The sequence below is a fragment of the Gossypium hirsutum genome, chromosome D08 (genome assembly GCF_007990345.1).
Source record: "Gossypium hirsutum isolate 1008001.06 chromosome D08, Gossypium_hirsutum_v2.1, whole genome shotgun sequence".
NCBI lineage: Eukaryota > Viridiplantae > Streptophyta > Magnoliopsida > Malvales > Malvaceae > Gossypium > Gossypium hirsutum.
This window is the reverse complement of record NC_053444.1, coordinates 68262820-68281110: the sequence shown is the minus strand read 5'-3', so window position 1 is coordinate 68281110 and position 18291 is coordinate 68262820. Positions and strand designations below refer to the sequence as shown.

The 18291-nt window shown below is 33.1% G+C and overlaps 4 protein-coding genes across 4 annotated transcripts; 2 read left to right on the top strand and 2 right to left on the bottom strand.

The window, feature by feature from the left end:
• Nucleotides 1-1926: 1926 nt before the first annotated feature.
• Nucleotides 1927-2295, top strand: LOC107909233 (gibberellin 3-beta-dioxygenase 1-like). Its single transcript, XM_016836704.2, has one exon. The coding sequence runs from the start codon at nucleotides 1927-1929 to the stop codon at nucleotides 2293-2295; it is 369 nt and encodes a 122-aa protein (XP_016692193.2).
• Nucleotides 2296-2535: 240 nt separating this feature from the next.
• Nucleotides 2536-4409, bottom strand: LOC107909232 (gibberellin 3-beta-dioxygenase 1). Its single transcript, XM_016836703.2, has 2 exons — nucleotides 3961-4409; nucleotides 2536-3284 (listed from the first exon to the last, which is right to left on the bottom strand). The coding sequence occupies exons 1-2, from the start codon at nucleotides 4407-4409 to the stop codon at nucleotides 2708-2710; spliced, it is 1026 nt and encodes a 341-aa protein (XP_016692192.2). The 3' UTR covers nucleotides 2536-2707.
• Nucleotides 4410-8767: 4358 nt separating this feature from the next.
• Nucleotides 8768-13207, top strand: LOC107909231 (probable inactive receptor kinase At2g26730). Its single transcript, XM_016836702.2, has 2 exons — nucleotides 8768-10232; nucleotides 12347-13207. Exons 1-2 carry the CDS (start codon nucleotides 8984-8986, stop codon nucleotides 13009-13011), a joined length of 1914 nt encoding a protein of 637 aa, XP_016692191.2. The 5' UTR covers nucleotides 8768-8983; the 3' UTR covers nucleotides 13012-13207.
• Nucleotides 13208-15279: 2072 nt separating this feature from the next.
• LOC121220003 (GDP-fucose transporter 1) lies at nucleotides 15280-17213 on the bottom strand. Its single transcript, XM_041099008.1, has 2 exons — nucleotides 16390-17213; nucleotides 15280-16290 (listed from the first exon to the last, which is right to left on the bottom strand). Exons 1-2 carry the CDS (start codon nucleotides 17183-17185, stop codon nucleotides 16223-16225), a joined length of 864 nt encoding a protein of 287 aa, XP_040954942.1. The 5' UTR covers nucleotides 17186-17213; the 3' UTR covers nucleotides 15280-16222.
• Between the last annotated feature and the right edge of the window lie 1078 nt (nucleotides 17214-18291).

The window sequence follows — 18291 nt, the reverse complement described above, 5'->3', positions numbered from 1 at the left end:
TATTTATTTCTTTAACTGTATACAATTGAATCTAAAACAAAATTCAATATGTATAATTACACAAAACCAAAATTCATGTATCAAATTTTAATAGTTCAATCAATTTTTCTGTAAGAAAAGTAAACAATTTAACTCAATTTAAGTGCCGAAATGATAAAATAAATAAACATTAGGGACTAAAATTTTCTTTATCCCTTAATTAAATAAATACAACCTATTAATTAAATAATTAACTATTCTCTGGCTCCATTCTCAAAATTGTAACGCTCGTCCATGTACACTTTGCTCCCTACATTTGTAAGGCTTGCATGCACTTTAACTTACCATATAGACAACAATTTCAAGCAAGACAACAGTCCAATTATACTGTATATACAAGTGTACGTCAGATTCTTACAAATACACCAATTTTTTTTTTTTTCAAATGAATCCCACCATGAAAATGCAATCCCAAACCTTCAACAATGTCCTTCCATTAGATTTCAAAAACTGTCCCAACACTGCCCGATTCTTACGTATGGTCGACGACGCCTTCAGAATCTCCGTGTCGCCACTTGATCCACAATAAACAGTGCCGCCTATCGTTGATATATGTGATCCGAATGTGTTTAGTCTCGTGAGAGATGCTTGTGAGAAATGGGGAGTGTTTCAAGTTATCAACCATGGGACTCCTTTGAGTTTGTTCCAAGAAACCGAGTTTGAAATTCGGTGGCTGTTCTCACTGCCGACGGAACGGAAGCAGGTTGTTGCCCGGTTCCCGGGTGGTTATACCGGATACGGTTTGTTTCGTATCTCTCCGTACTTTACTAAGCTGATGTAGTCTGAATGTTTTGGTATGGTAAGGTCACCTGTGGAACATGCTAGCCAACTTTGGCCTCAAGATCATGCCAAATTCTGGTAATATGCGGGTTTTTATTTATTTATTTTGCTTTTGCTTGTGCATGCTCGGCTTTCACGTTAACAAAGTTTTTACATATCCATATCCATATTCATATCTATATACGTATACATATAAAAGAGAAATAGTGCATGTAACATTATACACTCAGCTGTCACGTTAGAAAAAAGTTGTTCTATCCATATTCATATTCACATACATATACATATAAAAGACATATATATACATATACATATAAAAGAGAAATAGTGCATGTAACATTATACACATTCTTTTTTAACTTTGAAGATAATATTGTTAGAAGCAATGGTGGAATGTGACGTTAAGTCTTAATGGCACTTAATAATTTTTTTTTAAAAATTAGGGTTTAATTAAAAATTTTCAAAACTTTTAGGATTTAATGACATTTTTCAAAAAAATTGGAGGGTCTAATTTTTTTTAGAAAGTTTTGAGAAAATTACTGAGAAAATTTTAAAATTTTAAAGGATTTAATTAAAATTTTCAAAACTTTTGTAGGGTTTATTTAGAAATTTTAAAAATTTTGGGATTTAAGTAAAAATTCAAAATTTGAAGGGTTTAATAACAATTATTCAAATTAAGCCTCAAAACAACTATAGTTTTCATAAACCATAAAGAAAAATATTTTGATTTTACCAAAAACGAAAAAACGACTATGAGCACGATTTTTAATATACTTACAAAAAAAACTCGTATAGAATATATATGATAGGTACAGAAATCCATCTGTCTTTTATTCTTTCAATTTTCTGTTTCAAATTTGTTTCTTTCTTTTGTCTCTTTTCTTACATACATACACACATATGTTTATATATATATATGTGTGTGTTTATATATATTATTTGTTGCTGAATATGGGTTTTGGTGCAGCGAGGGGATGGAACAATTTCAGGTGGAAATGACTACATTGTGCGAGAAACTAGTGGCAATAATGCTTGGCTCATTGTGTTTAACTGACACGAAATGGTTCAAACCCAAAAACGAGTGTGATCAAGCTCAACTCATACTCGATGTGTCCGGACGCAGACCGAGCCCTGGGGTTAGCTCCTCATACGGACTCGTACCTTTTCATGTTGTTGTATCAGGGCAACATCAATGGGCTACAATTTTACGACGATGCTATGGAGTGGGTCGATTTGGAGCTTGTTGAGGGTGCCTTGATCGTCAATATTGGAGATTTGATGCAAATTGTGTCTAATGGGAGGTTCAAGTTGGTGTTGCACAGTGTGGTGGCGAATAACACGCGCCACCGCATTTCGAAGTGGTTCTTTTACTTGCCGCCATGGGATGATGTGGTCTTGCCGTTGAAGAAGTTGGTTGAGTTTGATCGTCTGCCAATGTACCGGACAGTGATATGGAAGGAGGATGTTGAATTTTGATAATGTGCTCGAGTCTATTCGTATTTGAATTTGATATGAACACAAGGAATAATTTCTATATATAAATAAATGAATACTTTCTATTTTAAGTGAGAATAAAATGAAGAAGGTTTTCATATATATTATTTAATTAGATTTTTAAATGGAAACGAAAATAGAAAAACTAAAAAGAGATTTACATATAATCATTTGTTAACACAATTCGAAAATAATTCTACTCTAACATTGGCACTGAACTGAACTTACCCTTGTAGATTAATATAATTATCAAGAGTTCAACCCTAAAAAACGAATCTTAAAAAATATTATTAAAAAATATATAAAAACATTGTCCATTTTATTCTCACTTAAACTAGAAAGGTTTCATTAATTTTATATAGAGAAATTATTCCTTGCTATTTTTATATTAAATTCAAATCCGAATTGAGTCGAGGGCCTTACTAAGATCTTTCGACTTGGTTTCAACATACTCCTTCCATGTCACCTGCCGGTACATTGGAAGATGATCAAACTCAACCAACTTCTTCAACGGTGAGACCTTGGCATCCCATGGTGGCAAGTAAAAGAACGCCGTCGAAATGCGGTGGCGCGTGTTATTCACCACCACACGGTGCAACACAGACTTGAACCTCCCATTAGACACTATATGCATCAAATCACCAACATTGACGACCAAGGCACCCTCAACCGGCTGCACATCGACCCACCCCACACCATCATCATAAACTTGCAGCCCATTGATACCACCCTGGTACAGCAACGTGAAGAGGGATGAGTCCGTATGAGGGGCTAATCCCATGGCTCGGTCCGGGTCTGGACACACTGGGTACGAGTTGAGCTGAAGAAAACACTTGGCTCGGTCAGACTCGTTTTTAGGTTCGAACCATTTTGTGTCTTGTTCATTGGTTAAACCCAATGAGCGAAGCATTACTGCCACTAGTTTCTCGCACAATGTTTTCATTTCCACCTGAAATTGTTCCATCACCTCGCTGCACCAAAACCCACATTCACCAAATAAATTATATATATATATACATAAACATATGTGTGTATGTATGTAAGAGAAGAGACAAAAGAAAGAACAAATTTTAGAAACATATAATTGAAAGAATAAAAGACAAATTATTCAGAGACAAATGTATTTATGTATCTATCATATATATTCTATACGAGTTTTTTTTAAAGTATATAAATAATCGAATATATTAATATTGGACACTCATAATAGTTTTTTTTGGTAAAACCAAAATATTTTTTATGTTGGTTGTATTACTTATAAATCTCACAGTAATTTTATAAAAAAATTTAAAAACCTTAATTAAACTCTCGAATTTTTATAAAAATCAATTAAATTCCACCAAAATATAATATTACATTTCGTCGTTATTTTTAATAATGTTATCTCCCGGATTTAAAATTTATTGAGTGCTTGTGTGAAAGCTTTATACTTTTAGAATTTGAAATGGAAGTTTGTATAAAACCATATATTACATAATATTACGAGGCAGTGGAATTGGATACCTGGAAAATGAAAGTATAATGTTACATGCACTATTTCTCTCTTTTATACATACACATATGTATATGTACATGAACATGTTTTTGCTAACGTGACAACAGAGCATGCAAAAGCAAAAGCAAAAGCAAAAAGAAACCCGCAAATACCAGAAGTTAGCATGATCTTGAGGCCAAAGTTGGCTAGCATGTTCCACAGGGGACCCTATCATACCAAAACATTCAGACCACATCAGCTTAGGAAAGTTCCGAGATATACGAACCAAACCATATCCGGTAAAACCTTCCGGCAACCGAGCAAAAAGCTGCTTCTGTTCCGTTGGCAGTGAAAACAGCCGCCGAGCTTCAAATTCGGTTTCTTGGAACAAACTCAAAGGAATCCCATGGTTGATGGCTTGAAACACACCCCATTTCTCACAAGCATCTCTCACTAGACTAAACGCACTCGGATCACCAATATCGACAACGGGTGGCACTTGTTTTTCGTCGATCGAGTGGAGACACGGAGATTCTGAAGGCGTCGTCGACCATACGTAAGAATCGGGCAGTGTAGGGACATTGTTGAAGGTTTGAGTTTGCAATTTCATGGTGGGATTCATTTGAAAACAATGAAAATTTTGTTGTTTTGGTAAGGGAACCTGACATACATATATATATATATATATAGACAGTATCATTTGACTGTTGTCTTGCATGAAAATTTTGTCTATATGGTAAGTTAAAGTGCATGCAAGCCCGACAAATGTAGGTAGAGCCAGAAAATAGTTAATTATTTAATAGGTAGTATTTATTTAATTACATGTATTTGCTTAATTATTGATTGAGTCTTAGCTCAATTGACATTGACATTGACATTGTTGTTAGTGTAGGAAGACGTGAGTTCGAATGCGTCAAAACACATATTATTCTCCCATTTAAGGGTTGAGAAATTGTTATGGGTAGTTCTAGAAATTGTATCAAAACTAATGACATGTTTGAGTAATTACATCTAAATCCAATTTTTTTAAAAAAATATTTTTATAAAAATTATATTATAAACATAAATACGTATGGATGTTTGAGATGGTTATGGTAAAAAAAATTCTTATATTCTAAATCCTAAAAAAAATTTATTATTTAAATTCTAAAAAATTTCAAAAATAATGACCAAAAAGTTTATTATAAAAAATAATTTACATGTTATAAAAATATTATAATATGTTTATTTATAAAATGTTATGGCCATGAAGTATGTATATAACTTATATATTTGTCTATATTACATATTATAAAAATAATATACTTATTATAGTTTTTTTTATCATAACTTATTTATAAAGTTATAAAAATGATATGAAAGCTTTGAATAATTTATAAAATATTTTTAATAAAGGTTATATATTTTAAATTTTATATTAATTTTACTTAATTTATGTATTATGAAAGGTGATATAATCTAGTATAAATCTTTTTCAAAATTAAGTTTTTTATAATTAAAGATGCAAATTATTTGGATTGTGAACCCAAATCTACCCTTATACAAAGAAGTAATTGTAACTCCAATATCAACCGCGATTGCCACAAATCACTCACCAACTACCTCACAATATAAGCATTAAACTATCTAGAAAATACCTAAAAGAGTGTCACAAAATAACCATAAGAAAATATAACAAAACTATCGACAAAGACACTCCAAAATTTGCTCTTGATGTGCGGCACAAAATAACTTATTTATAGGCCTCTTCAAGTGGTCAATCTAAAGTTATTTCATTAATTATCATGAGTATTTATCAAATAAAAGTCTTCATAAACCAGTCTTCTAACTATTTCAAAACTCTCTTGAAAAAATATTATATTTATCTCTAAAAAACAACATTTTAATAATAAATCTTTCATACTTATTCGATCACCTCAAGCAATTCAGTTGGAAGTCTTAGTACCCTAGTCGACCCATGCTTTTAATTTTTTCAAATATACTACATTTAAGTGGATCGAACTCAGTACAAATGAAATCTATTCAATGCCCAAGTCAATAACCTTAGTAGAGAAACAGCTTCATTATATCCGGACATGGAACAAACAACAACTTTCCCAATATGTTTTTAAGGAAATTGAGGAAGAGGAGAGCGAATAGATGGAGACTGAAACCTTGGATTTATAAAGCCATAATGACTTATTTGGTCTTCTAATTTTACAAAAAAGTCGACAAAGAAATTCTTTTAGTTCTCCATTTATTTTTCTCCTCTTTTTGCCCTTTGACTTGTATTTTTTTGTCAAATCACCCTAAAATGAATGAAAAAATTAACATTTTTAACTTTGCTGATGTGGCATCATCAAAAAATTAGGGCTTAACTTTTTAAAATGAATGAAAAAGTTAACATTTTTAGCTCATTTTTTTATTCGATGATTTTTCACGTCATCAAAAAATTGATCCGGTTAAGGTCAAGTACCAGGTTCATTAAAAGAAGGGTAAATGTTTAAATTAGGGCTTAACTTTTTAGAGGTTTCCCACATAAAGGCCAAACATTTTAAAATAGTCATACAAGGGCATAACCTTTATAGAAGTGCTTAAATAAGGGCTTTTTATGCACTTCAATCTAATTTGTAGAAAAATTTAGGTAAATGTTGACGTGTTTAGAATAAAACACATAATACTTGAATCAGATATTGCTTGAAAAGAAAAGAAAGCAATCAGAACATTATTTGAAACTTGAAATATGGCATTTGAGAAGCCTTTATTTAAGCATTTTTGAAAAGGTTAGTAGGCACTTATATGACCATTTTGAAAGATTTGGTACTTATGTGAACAACTCCTAAAAGGTTAGACCCCAATTTGTGCATTTAGCCTTAGAAGAATAAAACTTCATGTACTAAATTATATATTTTGAAAATAAAAGGTGCCAAATTAAAACAAACCTAAAATATAGGGGTTCATGCTATTATCCCATGGAATTTGTGCAAATTAAATTAACGTAATTGAACCAAAGAATCAATGCCGACATTAGTAACTTTTAAGCCAAACCCGACATTAAGAACCCTTGAGTTGAGCTGCAACAAACTATATATAACAGTTGAGAGCTTCATCATTAATGGAGTTAATATATTGTTTGGTACTTGAGTTTGGTTTTAATGTCCAATTTGATCCCTAAGTTCTTTTTTGTTCTAATTTGGTATCTAAGTTTGGTTTCAATATTTAATTTGGTACCTATACTAAATGATTCAATGAATGTTTAACGTATGTACTCTAGTAAAAAAAGCAAAAGTACTTAATTGGAACAAACAATAAAATTTAGGTGCCAAATTAAACATTGAAGTCAAATTTAGGTACCTAATTGCAATAAAAAAACTCAAGCAGCAAAGTAAACATTGAACCCAAACTCAAATATCTAATAGTATATTAATCCATCATTAGTTGTTGCAACAACTCCTCCTTTTGGTTGGCTAATGCTTAACCCGAGACAAGCGGGAGCGCGGAATTTAATTCTGAACCATGAGCCGTAGTGGGAACTTGACAACATTCTCACGTTTGTCTCTAAACTATTTGTTTGGTTCATATTAGTTTTGAAACTTAAAAGTTTTTCCCAATTTGATCCTTGAACTTAGATTGCTTTAAAGTATGTGTGGCACTATAAGATTGTGCCGCGTCATCATCTAAAAATAATAATTTAAATTTTATATAATTTCTTTTGTATTTTTAGATTTTCTATATTTTTAAAATTTTGAAGTGATGATGTGATCCAATCTTAAATTGTTATATCCTCATTTCAACCACTAAATTGAAAAGAACAACCAAGTTCCACGACTAATGTAGATAAAAAATGGTTCAAGGATCAAATTTTAAAAACATACCAAATTTAGGGACTAAACATTAATTTATCCCTAAATATCAAAACAACGTAAAAATTACACTGCTCACTTTTTACTTTTCACATCGCTTTAACACAAAACAAGTAAATAGTTTTTATTTTAAAATTAAATGTGAAATGACGAAATTATTTCGTAATCGGCGACTAATTTAACCTAATAAATGTGATTTTGAAACTATTAAATATGATTTTGTTGTAAAAATGTAATTATGAAAATTGAAATTTAGAAAGAAAAATGCGTTCCATATGTCTTGACTATATTAATTTTTTATAATTATATTTAAAAACAAAACATAATCATTTAACGAAATTATTTTTTTATACAAATGAAGTTATTTGATTCGATTAATAATTTTAAAATTTATGTTTGTTTGTAAGTATATTTATACGTGTAATTGAGATATATTTGTATATGCATATAATATATGTTAAAATATTTTTAAAATACTGATAAAAGTGATACAACGAGACATTAAATTTGGCATCTAGTTAGAATTTTTTAAAAGAAAAATTGAAGGGTTCAATTAAAATTTTAAAATTTTAAAAGGTTCAAATAGAATTTTAATAAAAATATAAAGTAATTAAAGTTTTAAAAATTTTGAAGCCAATCCTCTTAGAAACTTGAAATGAATCATTTACTTAATTATTAATACAATTAAATTTTTATTATTAAATTTAGATTTATTATAACGTCATTTTTTATGTTATATTAAAATGCGGTTATTTTTTATTTTATAATACTACACTAGAAAATTCAAGGGCAAAGGGAGGGTAGGTAGGATCCTAATTGTAGTTTGATCTAAAAGATAGTTAGAATTTTGATTTAGTCTTTTGAAAATCATAAAAATATAAGTTAATACAATGTTGAAATCACGTTTTAGTTCTTGTAAAATTTATAAGTTAATCTTGACCCTTCTAAAATATTTTTAGCTTCGACCCTAAGTGAATTTAATAAAATTTTCCAATATGGTTCACAATTAGACATGAATTTTAAAATTTGAAAAATATTAAATTATAAATATATGAAACATATAGGGACTTGAAGCACAATTTTCACTAAATTAAAAAACATAAAACGCTTCCCCCAGTCCCCTCTCCTCCTTCAGTTTTAAGCTTCAACTCGGCTTTTATATATTTTCCCACTCAGTAAGTAATCTCGTGATACCTTAGAAAACCCACCCTTTTTCTCTTTCTCTCATTCTTTCATGAATTTTCCCAGGAAATTCATTGTTTCTTGGAAGCCAAACAGAGGGAAATTGTAGACAGCAGACCCATTTTTCTTCACTCTTTGTGTTCCATTTTTTTCTCCAATTTTAATCACAAAAATGACTGTCAATTTTAGCTGTTTTTTTCTACTTTCTGTTCTGGTTTTAAGTTCCCGAGTTAACTCAGAACCGGTTCAAGACAAGCAAGCTCTCCTTGCATTCCTTTCAAAGACCAAACACCCGAACCGGATTCAATGGAATTCATCGACCTCAGCTTGCGATTGGGTCGGCGTTGAATGTGATGCGAATAGGTCCTTCGTTTTCAGTCTCCGGCTACCAGGTGTGGGTCTCGTCGGTTCTATTCCGTCCAACACCATCGGCCGGTTAAACCAACTTCGTGTTTTGAGTCTCCGAGCGAATCGTTTGTCCGGTGAGATCCCTGAAGATTTCTCCGATTTGACTCTACTCCGTAACCTTTATTTACAAGATAATGCATTCACCGGCGAGTTCCCGATCAGTGTGACTCGTTTAGCTCGGTTAACTCGGCTCGATCTTTCGTCTAACAAGTTCGCCGGTCCAATCCCTTTCGCCGTCAATAATATGAGTCATTTGACGGGTCTTTTCTTGCAGAACAACAAATTTTCCGGTTCACTACCGAGCATCAACGCCGACGGTTTAGATGAATTCAATGTATCTAATAACAGCCTTAACGGTTCAATCCCCGGTTCGTTATCTAAATTCCCGAAATCATCATTCGCCGGAAACCCTGCCCTTTGCGGCGGTCCACTCCGGCCGTGTAACCCATTTTTCCCATCGCCGGAACCATCGCCGATCCCTCCCGAAACTCCCGGTGAAAAATCCAAAAACCTTTCCGTCGGCGCCATTATTGGCATTGCAGTGGGGTCTACAATCATTGCATTATTGTTATTACTCTTCCTTATTCTTTGTCTCTTTAAACGCCGAAGCCAGCCACCGAAGCCGGTCACAGCGCCGACAGGCTCTGTTCCGCCGGCGGAGGCAGGAACGTCGGGAGGGACAACCGAAAGGGAAAGGAATAAGCTAGTGTTCTTCGAAGGTGGGGTTTACAGCTTCGATTTAGAGGATTTGTTGAGAGCGTCGGCGGAAGTTTTGGGAAAAGGCACCGTCGGAACGTCGTACAAGGCGTTGCTGGAAGAAGGTACGATGGTGGTGGTTAAACGGCTAAAAGACGTGGCGGCAAATGAAAGAGTGTTCGAAATACATATGGAAACGTTGGGGAAAATGAAACACGAAAATTTGGTTCCTCTGAGAGCGTTTTATTATTCCGATGATGAAAAATTGCTCGTATTGGATTTCATGGAAGAAGGTAGTTTATCCGCCTTACTTCACGGTAAGATTTCTCCTTTATTACTCACAATGCGCCAATATTTTTCAGCAATTGTTAGTGTTAAAAGTAAAGATGAAAAAAGAATAGGGGCTAAAACATAATTTTATTATTATACTATTTTATAATTTTATAATTTTTAAGAGATATTTCATTTTTATGTAAAACTACCATGCAGACTTGTCCAAGGGCTCGGTAGCTCGTCCAGTCTAGCTCGACTAGGATTGGGCATGGACAAAGATTTTCACAACTTGAACCTGCATGGCTCAACCTGAATTTAATTTAAATAATAAAAATATATAAAATATCAATTAAAAATATATATTTTATTATTTTATTATTTTTTGAATAGTGAAATGGGTTTTTTGAGCGGATTGGGTCGGCTCAAAAAGGGCTTGGGCATGAAAATTTTTTAAATCGACGGCCTATGGATACCTATAATTAGGAGTTAAATTGTATTTTGCTCATTGTATTAAAATTGAGCAAATAAGTCTCTCTATATTAGATCAAAGAGCAAATTGATTATTTCTGTTAAAAATTTCATCATTTTCTACTGTTAAAAGCTGATATGGTTGATGGAGTAATCAGACAATTACACATGGCGTACTATATGTACCTTACGCTGACATTTAGAGACTAATTTTTAACAATAAAAATAGATAAAAATTTTAACAGAAGGATCTGTTTATTTTTTTATTTAACGTATAATAATTAATTTATCTATTTTTAAAGTGATGATAGTTTTACCCCTTTGGGTCTTTACACCACAATCTTATATTAATAATATTATTTAATGAAATTTAAGTCTTTTATTCTATTTGTTAGAATTTAATTTTAAATTAGAATGGATGAATCATGTAAACTGATGAACATAATTGGATTAAATTGTCAAATTCGTAAACTAAGAGGATCAAACATTGTTAAAAGAGTCTGAATTACGCTTGTAAAAGGAATGAATATCATTTTTGTTTTATTTGCTTTTATGCCATCGTACATTTCATAATTCATTTATAGGTCTACCTAGAGGTGCTCATGGGCCGGGCGGCCCGGTCTGGCCCGATAGGCCGCCCGAAATATGGAAGGTTCAGGTAAAAATATAGGCCCGAAATATGGGTTTGGGTAAAAAACGAGACCCATTTAGAAAATGGGCTGGGCCTCGGGCATCACTTTTTTGGCCCGGACCCGGCCCGAATATATAATAAATATATATATTTTTTTTAATTTTAAAATATTTTTTAAATAATTTTTTTATTTTTTATTTTTAAAATAAATTTTTGGTGTTTATTAAAAAAATGAGCCGAGAGCCGGGCTCGAGTTTAGAAATTTTTTCTTAGCCCGGGCCTGGATAAAATTTTAGACCCAAATTTTTGGGCCGGGCCAGACCTAGGTCTAAAATGTGGGCCAAAATTTTTTTCTGGACCCGACCCAGCCCGGCCAATAAGCACCTCTAGGTCTACCAACATTTTCTTATATATTGTTTCATGTGGTTGCAAATGAGTGAAATGTTTTTCACACTGGCATGAAATGAGTAAGCAGCCTTTTCGACCAAAATAAAGACATGAATAAGCTCTTTTTTTTTAATGTTTCCTTATTAGTCTTCTTTGCTTTCAATTCAAGGAAGCTTTATAGGATAAAAAGATCAGTAAAAGTAGATTGTGTTTTTTTATCTTTTTTTATTTATTACTCTCTGATGTTAGATTAATAAGTAAATTGATTTTTTTGTTAAAAATTCTATCCATTTATACTGTTTAAAACTAGTATGGCTAATGGAATGACTAGATAGTGATAGGTGATGTATCATGTGTATCTCAAGTTTATATATAAATACCAGTTTTTAACACTAGAAATGTATGAAATTTTTAAAGAATGATAAGTTTATTCTTTTTTTAATAGAGAAAGTAAAATACAATCTAATTCTTAATACAGTGGCCTCGATGAGACTTCTACTGACAAAGACTATTTTTTTGAATAAATGCTAGATTAGAACTTCTTATTAATACTTCGAATTTTTATGAGTAATTATATAAATTAATTGAGTTAATACAATTTGTGTATTAAAAAGTTTGTTTGCAATTCGAAAATGTATTTTATACCTTTCTTAATTAGGTTGAAACTTGCAGGTAGTCGAGTCTCGGGCCGTACACCACCAAACTGGGAGAGTCGTCGGAAAATAGCCTTAACCGCGGCTAGGGGTTTAGCCCATCTTCATGTTACAGGAAAGGTGGTCCACGGCAACATCAAGTCCTCCAACATTCTCCTTCGACCTGATCACGAAGCTTGCATGTCTGATTTTGGTCTCAATCCGATCTTCAGCAACACTGCCTCGTCTAGCCGTTTTTCAGGGTATCGAGCACCTGAAGTAGTTGAAACTCGCAACGTTACGTTCAAATCCGATGTGTATAGTTTCGGAGTGGTATTGCTTGAGTTATTAACCGGAAAATCGCCTAATCAAACGTCGATGGGAGAAGAAGGGATCGATCTTCCTCGTTGGGTTCAATCAGTTGTCCGTGAGGAATGGACCGCAGAGGTGTTCGACGTGGAGTTAATGAGATTCCACAACATCGAGGAAGAAATGGTGCAATTATTGCAAATTGCAATGGCTTGCGTATCTATCGTACCTGATCAAAGACCTATCATGCAAGAAGTTGTACACCTGATTGAAGACGTTTATAGAGGTGAAACAGATGATGGATTACGGCAATCTTCTGATGATCCTTCAAAAGGATCAGACGGTTATACTCCTCCTATTGAATTACGGACCCCAGCTAGATCCGTCACACCTTAGAGTAAAAAAGCTTCGAAAGTCAGTGTAATTTAAAAAAAAAAAAAACTTCCCAATGCATTAAATCATGAAAGTAGTTAATTGTTTTTTTTAAGGAGCAACATTTAATTAAATTTTAATTATTTTTTAAGGAAAATTTTTGTTAAGAATATAAGCAATCATATAAGGTAGGAAAGATTTATTTTATATGTTGTATTAATTATTGTTTTTTTTTTAATTTTGAAAAAAGAAATACGAATCTATGAATCGAACATATTCTTTATCGATATTTACATAATTAATTTCAACAACTATTGAAAACACATTTATAGTCAAAATTTAAAATCCATTTTTTTTAATTCCACAAACACGATTCACCTCCATTTTATTCATAATGTCCCTATGTCATAAGTTTCTGTACCTTTCACAAAAAAATGACGTGTAATAAACCTAAAATTAAACAAATTAATTTTAACAATTGAACTTAAATTTTGAAATCTAAAAAGTAAAAGGACTAAATGTTTAAAAGTAAAAATATAATGACTAAATTTTAAATTTACAAAAAGTATAAAGACTTAAAATATATTTTTACCTAAAATTAAATTATGAAGGTGGTTGTAGGACAAGGTAAATCCTAAGAACCAAGTTAACATAAATACTAAATCTCATACATTACATATTTATGGAACATTATTAGCTTTTTCTCTAATAATTGAACATAATTAGCTTTAGGTTTAATGTGAGAACAAGTTTCTCTAACCTTTTGTGTACTTCACTTGTCGATGAAACAAAGGGCAGTATTGATGGTCACTAATAATCATTTCAACCTCATATGTTTAATTACAATTTTTTATCATAATCTTCGATCCAAGTGTTTAGACGTTTTATAAAATATAAGCTAAAAAATTACAGTTATAAAAAATCTAACATTAATTTATAATTAATTTTAATTTATTATAATATAAAATAATTTTTATATTTAAAATAATGAAAATAATTCAAAATTGATATGTATAAAATATTTTTCATATAAAATTATTTTTTTTAATCTAGTTTAAAATTTAATTTTTTAGAAATATTTATGAAAAACCTTGGAAACTTTGTCAAATAATATTTGAGTAAGCTCGTTTACCAATTTTTATATATACTTAAGCTCAAGCTAGGCTTGATAATTAAGCTTGGGGTTAATAATAGATATATTAAGAGCAATAATATAATTTAATAATATAAAAATATGAAAAGCTCGGCTCACGAGCCATTCAATTCAAATATTACTAAGCTCGAATTCAGCTTAAGCTACTCGAGCCCAGCTTGCTAATTACCAAATCGAATTCGAATTTTTTTCAAATCGAACTTAAGTAATTTACGAGTATCAGTGTCTCATTTACGCTCCTAGATTTGAATCCACTGCCTCGGTTTGTATTATCAGACACTTAAACGAGACACTCTCGCTATAAGAATCCACTGCCTCTTGGGTTCTTGACAAAATCAAGAGACAAAGCCCTCACTGAAAATAACCTCCAGCTCCTAACTGACAACATTTTGCTGATTTCTCTAACGGAGTCAGCCTCGTCTCGACAATATATATAACTACATTAAGGGGTTCCTCAGCATAGAGATTATAGTAACCAGGCTTAACTCTAGGACTTAAAGGAATCTCATGGTGGCCAAATGCAGCCAAATACATTTCACTGATTTCAGAACATATTGCAAAGGAAGCAAGATCTTCTTTAGGATCTCATGAAAGGAATTGCAGATCAACCGAACAACAGACAAAGAGAATGACCGGATTCTAACTCCGACGAAATTTCCAAATATTCATCCATTTTGCACAATAACACTTGAATGCAAAACCATAACAGTAGGCATATGGGAAAAAAATCATAAATTCAAGGTTCTTATGTATGGTAAGCAGGCATTGTAAAGCTTGAAGAAACAAATAGATCCTGGTTAAAAGAAATGAACCAGTGGTCGTTGGCCGGTAACTGAGTTGTTCGTGACTAAATGAACCATCAAATTCCCAAGACCAGTGACAAAACAGTTCAGCAATGGTTAACCTTTAGAGATGCACTGCAATATACTGATCACAGCATCGGTGAATCTGGTAAAGACTCGACCTTTTTGCACTACCGTACGTGCTGCCGTCATGCTTATCTTGATTCGAGTTATAATAATACACATGGTAAGTCCACAGTTCAAGCAATGACATGATGTATTAGCAAAATACATATATGAGACAAAAACCATTACAGGATAATTGTTGAGTGTTGACACTAGTACATGAAGCAACATATGCTAAATGGGCTAATAATGTTTATCAATGGAATCAATTGGCCAGATAAGAATACCGGACTCGGTCATATCGTGTTCTCGGACAGGTGGTGTTGGTTTTGGTTCAGTAACCGACTGCTGATAAAGAACCCCAGCTGCCAATGTGAAAAGTAGGCAAACCAAGCCAATTGGAGTGGCAAACATTGATCATAACAATTCAGCAATGGATAATCTTTAGAGATGCACTGCAATATGATGATCATAGCATCGGTGAATCATGTAAAGACTAGCGCTATCAAGCTGCCATCATGCTTATCTCGATTCGAGTTATAATAATACGCATGGTAAGTCCACAGCTCAAGCAATGACATGATGTATTTTTAGGCGGCAAAATACATATAAGAACCAAAAACCATATACAGGATAATTGCAGACACTAGTACATAAAGCAACAAAGTCTGAACATGTTCAATGAATTATATGTTCATCAATGCAATCAATTGGCTAAATTAGAATACCACACTGTCCTATCGTCTTGTTCTCGTTGTAATCACCGAAGTGCGTGGACTGATGCTGCCGGTTTCAGTCCCATGACCGACAGCTGATAAAGAACCCCACCTGCCAACGTGAAAGTAGGAAAACCGAGCCAATTGGAGTGGCATACATTGATCATAACAGTTCAACATCGGTGAATCTCGTAGAGACTCGACCTTTTTGTGCTATTGCACTGTCATCCTGCTTATCTCGATTCGAGTTATAATAACTCACATGGTAAGTCCACAGTTCAAGCAATGACATGATGTATTTTTAGACAGAAATATATATATATGAGCCAAAAACCATATACATGAAATTGAAGACACTAAGTACATGAAGCAACAAAGGCTAAACATGTTCAATATGCTAAATAGCTAACAAAGTTCATCAATGGAATCAAAGCTAAATCGGGATACCGGATTCGGTCTTATCGTCGCGCCAGGACCGATGCTACTGGTTTCGGACTGGTAATGTATTGCTGATAAAGAACCCCACCTGCCAATGTGAAAAGGAGACAAACCAAGCCAATTGGAGTAGCATGTTTATCCTAAATCAATACATTGATCAAAACAGTAAGAAACTTATTAACCACACCGGTGACAGTAAATGCAGTCGCAGAGATTGCTTTCCTAGCTGCAAATCCAAAGAAACTAATAAGCAAACCAAATAAACAAGACAAACACACAGCAACAAACGCCACAGGTTCTAACCGATCCCAGCCGCCACTCACGGAGGAGAAAAGCTCACCGCATTCCCCACTCAAAACCCAAAAAAAGGGTGCTATCATCAACGACAATAAGTTATTGTAAAACACAAACCCCCAAGTATTCAACCCAAGGTTCATCACCATATGTTTAACGTAAACCATCTCGACAGTTATCGTCATCGAATAAACAAACGCCCATAAATACGCAACCAAAGTGAACCCCTTATCCGTCACGACGTACCCGACGGCGCCGCCTAAAATGATGAACAAAGACACGAATGTCAGTTTTGCCGGGTACGGTTGCTTTCTAAAGGCCGTATCGGTGACGGCGACCAAAAGGGGTGTTAAAGATCGGAACACAATGGATGTCTCGACATTGGCGTGGCGTAAAAGGTTGGTGTTAGCGAAGATAGCGAGGTAAAAAACAATGGCGGCAGGGAAGAATTTTTTGGCTATGGAGAATTTGAAGGGATCATGGTGTAAAAGATTGAATTTGGCTAAAACCCAAACACCAAATGATGAAGTTAAGCATTGTAATGCTGTTAATAAAGCTGGGTAATTGAATTTGGTAATGGCGAATTTATTGATTACTGCGAGTAAGCTTGAGCAAAGTGCATAACCAGTTATCAAAGTGGTGGTGCCATAGTGTTGTTTATTGGGATTAAATCTAATAATTTCTGGCATTTTTTGGTTTTTTTTCTTGGATGATTTTAGAACATAATACATACAAAAAAAGAGAGAGAGAGAGAAGAGAGATAAGAATTAAACCAAAAAAAAAGTCCTTTTTTGTTTGAAGAAAAAAATACCCAAAAAAGTTAAAAATCTATAGATTTTAATTTTTTTATGTAAAATATTTTACTGTACATGTACCTCGTGTAGACTAAAATATCAATTTGGACAAAGAATTGAATCAATTGGATTAAATTGTTTAGAATTGATTGAATTAGACTAAAATATCGATTTGTACAGTTAATTGACGTGACAATAGAACAACTTGACAATAACATATAGTGTACATGTGCCTCGTGTAGTTAACTACGTGATTAATAGAATAATCCGACAATGACACATATGCCTCATGCAGTCATGCTGACATATATGGATAAATTTTTAATGGTAGAAATTGATTACAAGACTTTTTTTTCTCTAACAAAGACTAACTTAATCTTTAGTAAGGGAGCAAATTGCACTCTATCCCCTAATAGAGGGGACTCTATGATATTTTTACCTTGTTTATATGTTTACGTGATTAACATAAAAATATAACCATGCAAGCCATGCACGTTTGTTAACCCCGACCTGAGCTAGCAGCACGGACTAGACTACCGCCGATCACCGTCCAACTTCAAATTCTCCGTTCAATATCCCGACCCCGCTTGCGTCAGTTTCCGACGACTTACCCCCCACATTAGAAGTCCCTTTCTCTCTCTTTCGCCTCCTACAACGATATTTTTATAAAATGAAACCCCAAATTGTTCAACTACTGGAGCAAAGCATAGTATTGATCGGAGTTAGTTTCTCCACCATATTTTCCGGAGATCGAAAGGTTGATCGGAGAGTTCAAATAACATACCAGCAAGCAAAGTTCATCGACGACTCAAATACCAAAAAGCTTGATTCAAAATTAGTATTTCATTTATATAAACACTTTTTCTTTGTTGACAATTCGAGGTTCGTCGTCATTGTCCATTTTCCCTATTTTAGTAAAAAGCAGTTTTAGGGGTTTATATATATATATATATACATATACAACACTCGATCGATTCATTTCAAAATTTTTAATACTATCC

Excerpts from the sequence above, each read along its gene's own strand:
- LOC107909232 (XM_016836703.2), bottom strand. The coding sequence starts at position 4,409 with ATGAATCCCACCATGAAATTGCAAACTCAAACCTTCAACAATGTCCCT. Across the intron at positions 3,285-3,960 it reads CAAGATCATGCTAACTTCTG|CGAGGTGATGGAACAATTTC; the intron begins GTATTTGCGGGT and ends GTTTTGGTGCAG.
- LOC121220003 (XM_041099008.1), bottom strand. The coding sequence starts at position 17,185 with ATGCCAGAAATTATTAGATTTAATCCCAATAAACAACACTATGGCACC. Across the intron at positions 16,291-16,389 it reads GACTGCATTTACTGTCACCG|GTGGGGTTCTTTATCAGCAA; the intron begins GTGTGGTTAATA and ends TCACATTGGCAG.
- LOC107909231 (XM_016836702.2), top strand. The coding sequence starts at position 8,984 with ATGACTGTCAATTTTAGCTGTTTTTTTCTACTTTCTGTTCTGGTTTTA. Across the intron at positions 10,233-12,346 it reads TTTATCCGCCTTACTTCACG|GTAGTCGAGTCTCGGGCCGT; the intron begins GTAAGATTTCTC and ends TGAAACTTGCAG.
- LOC107909233 (XM_016836704.2), top strand. The coding sequence starts at position 1,927 with ATGTGTCCGGACGCAGACCGAGCCCTGGGGTTAGCTCCTCATACGGAC.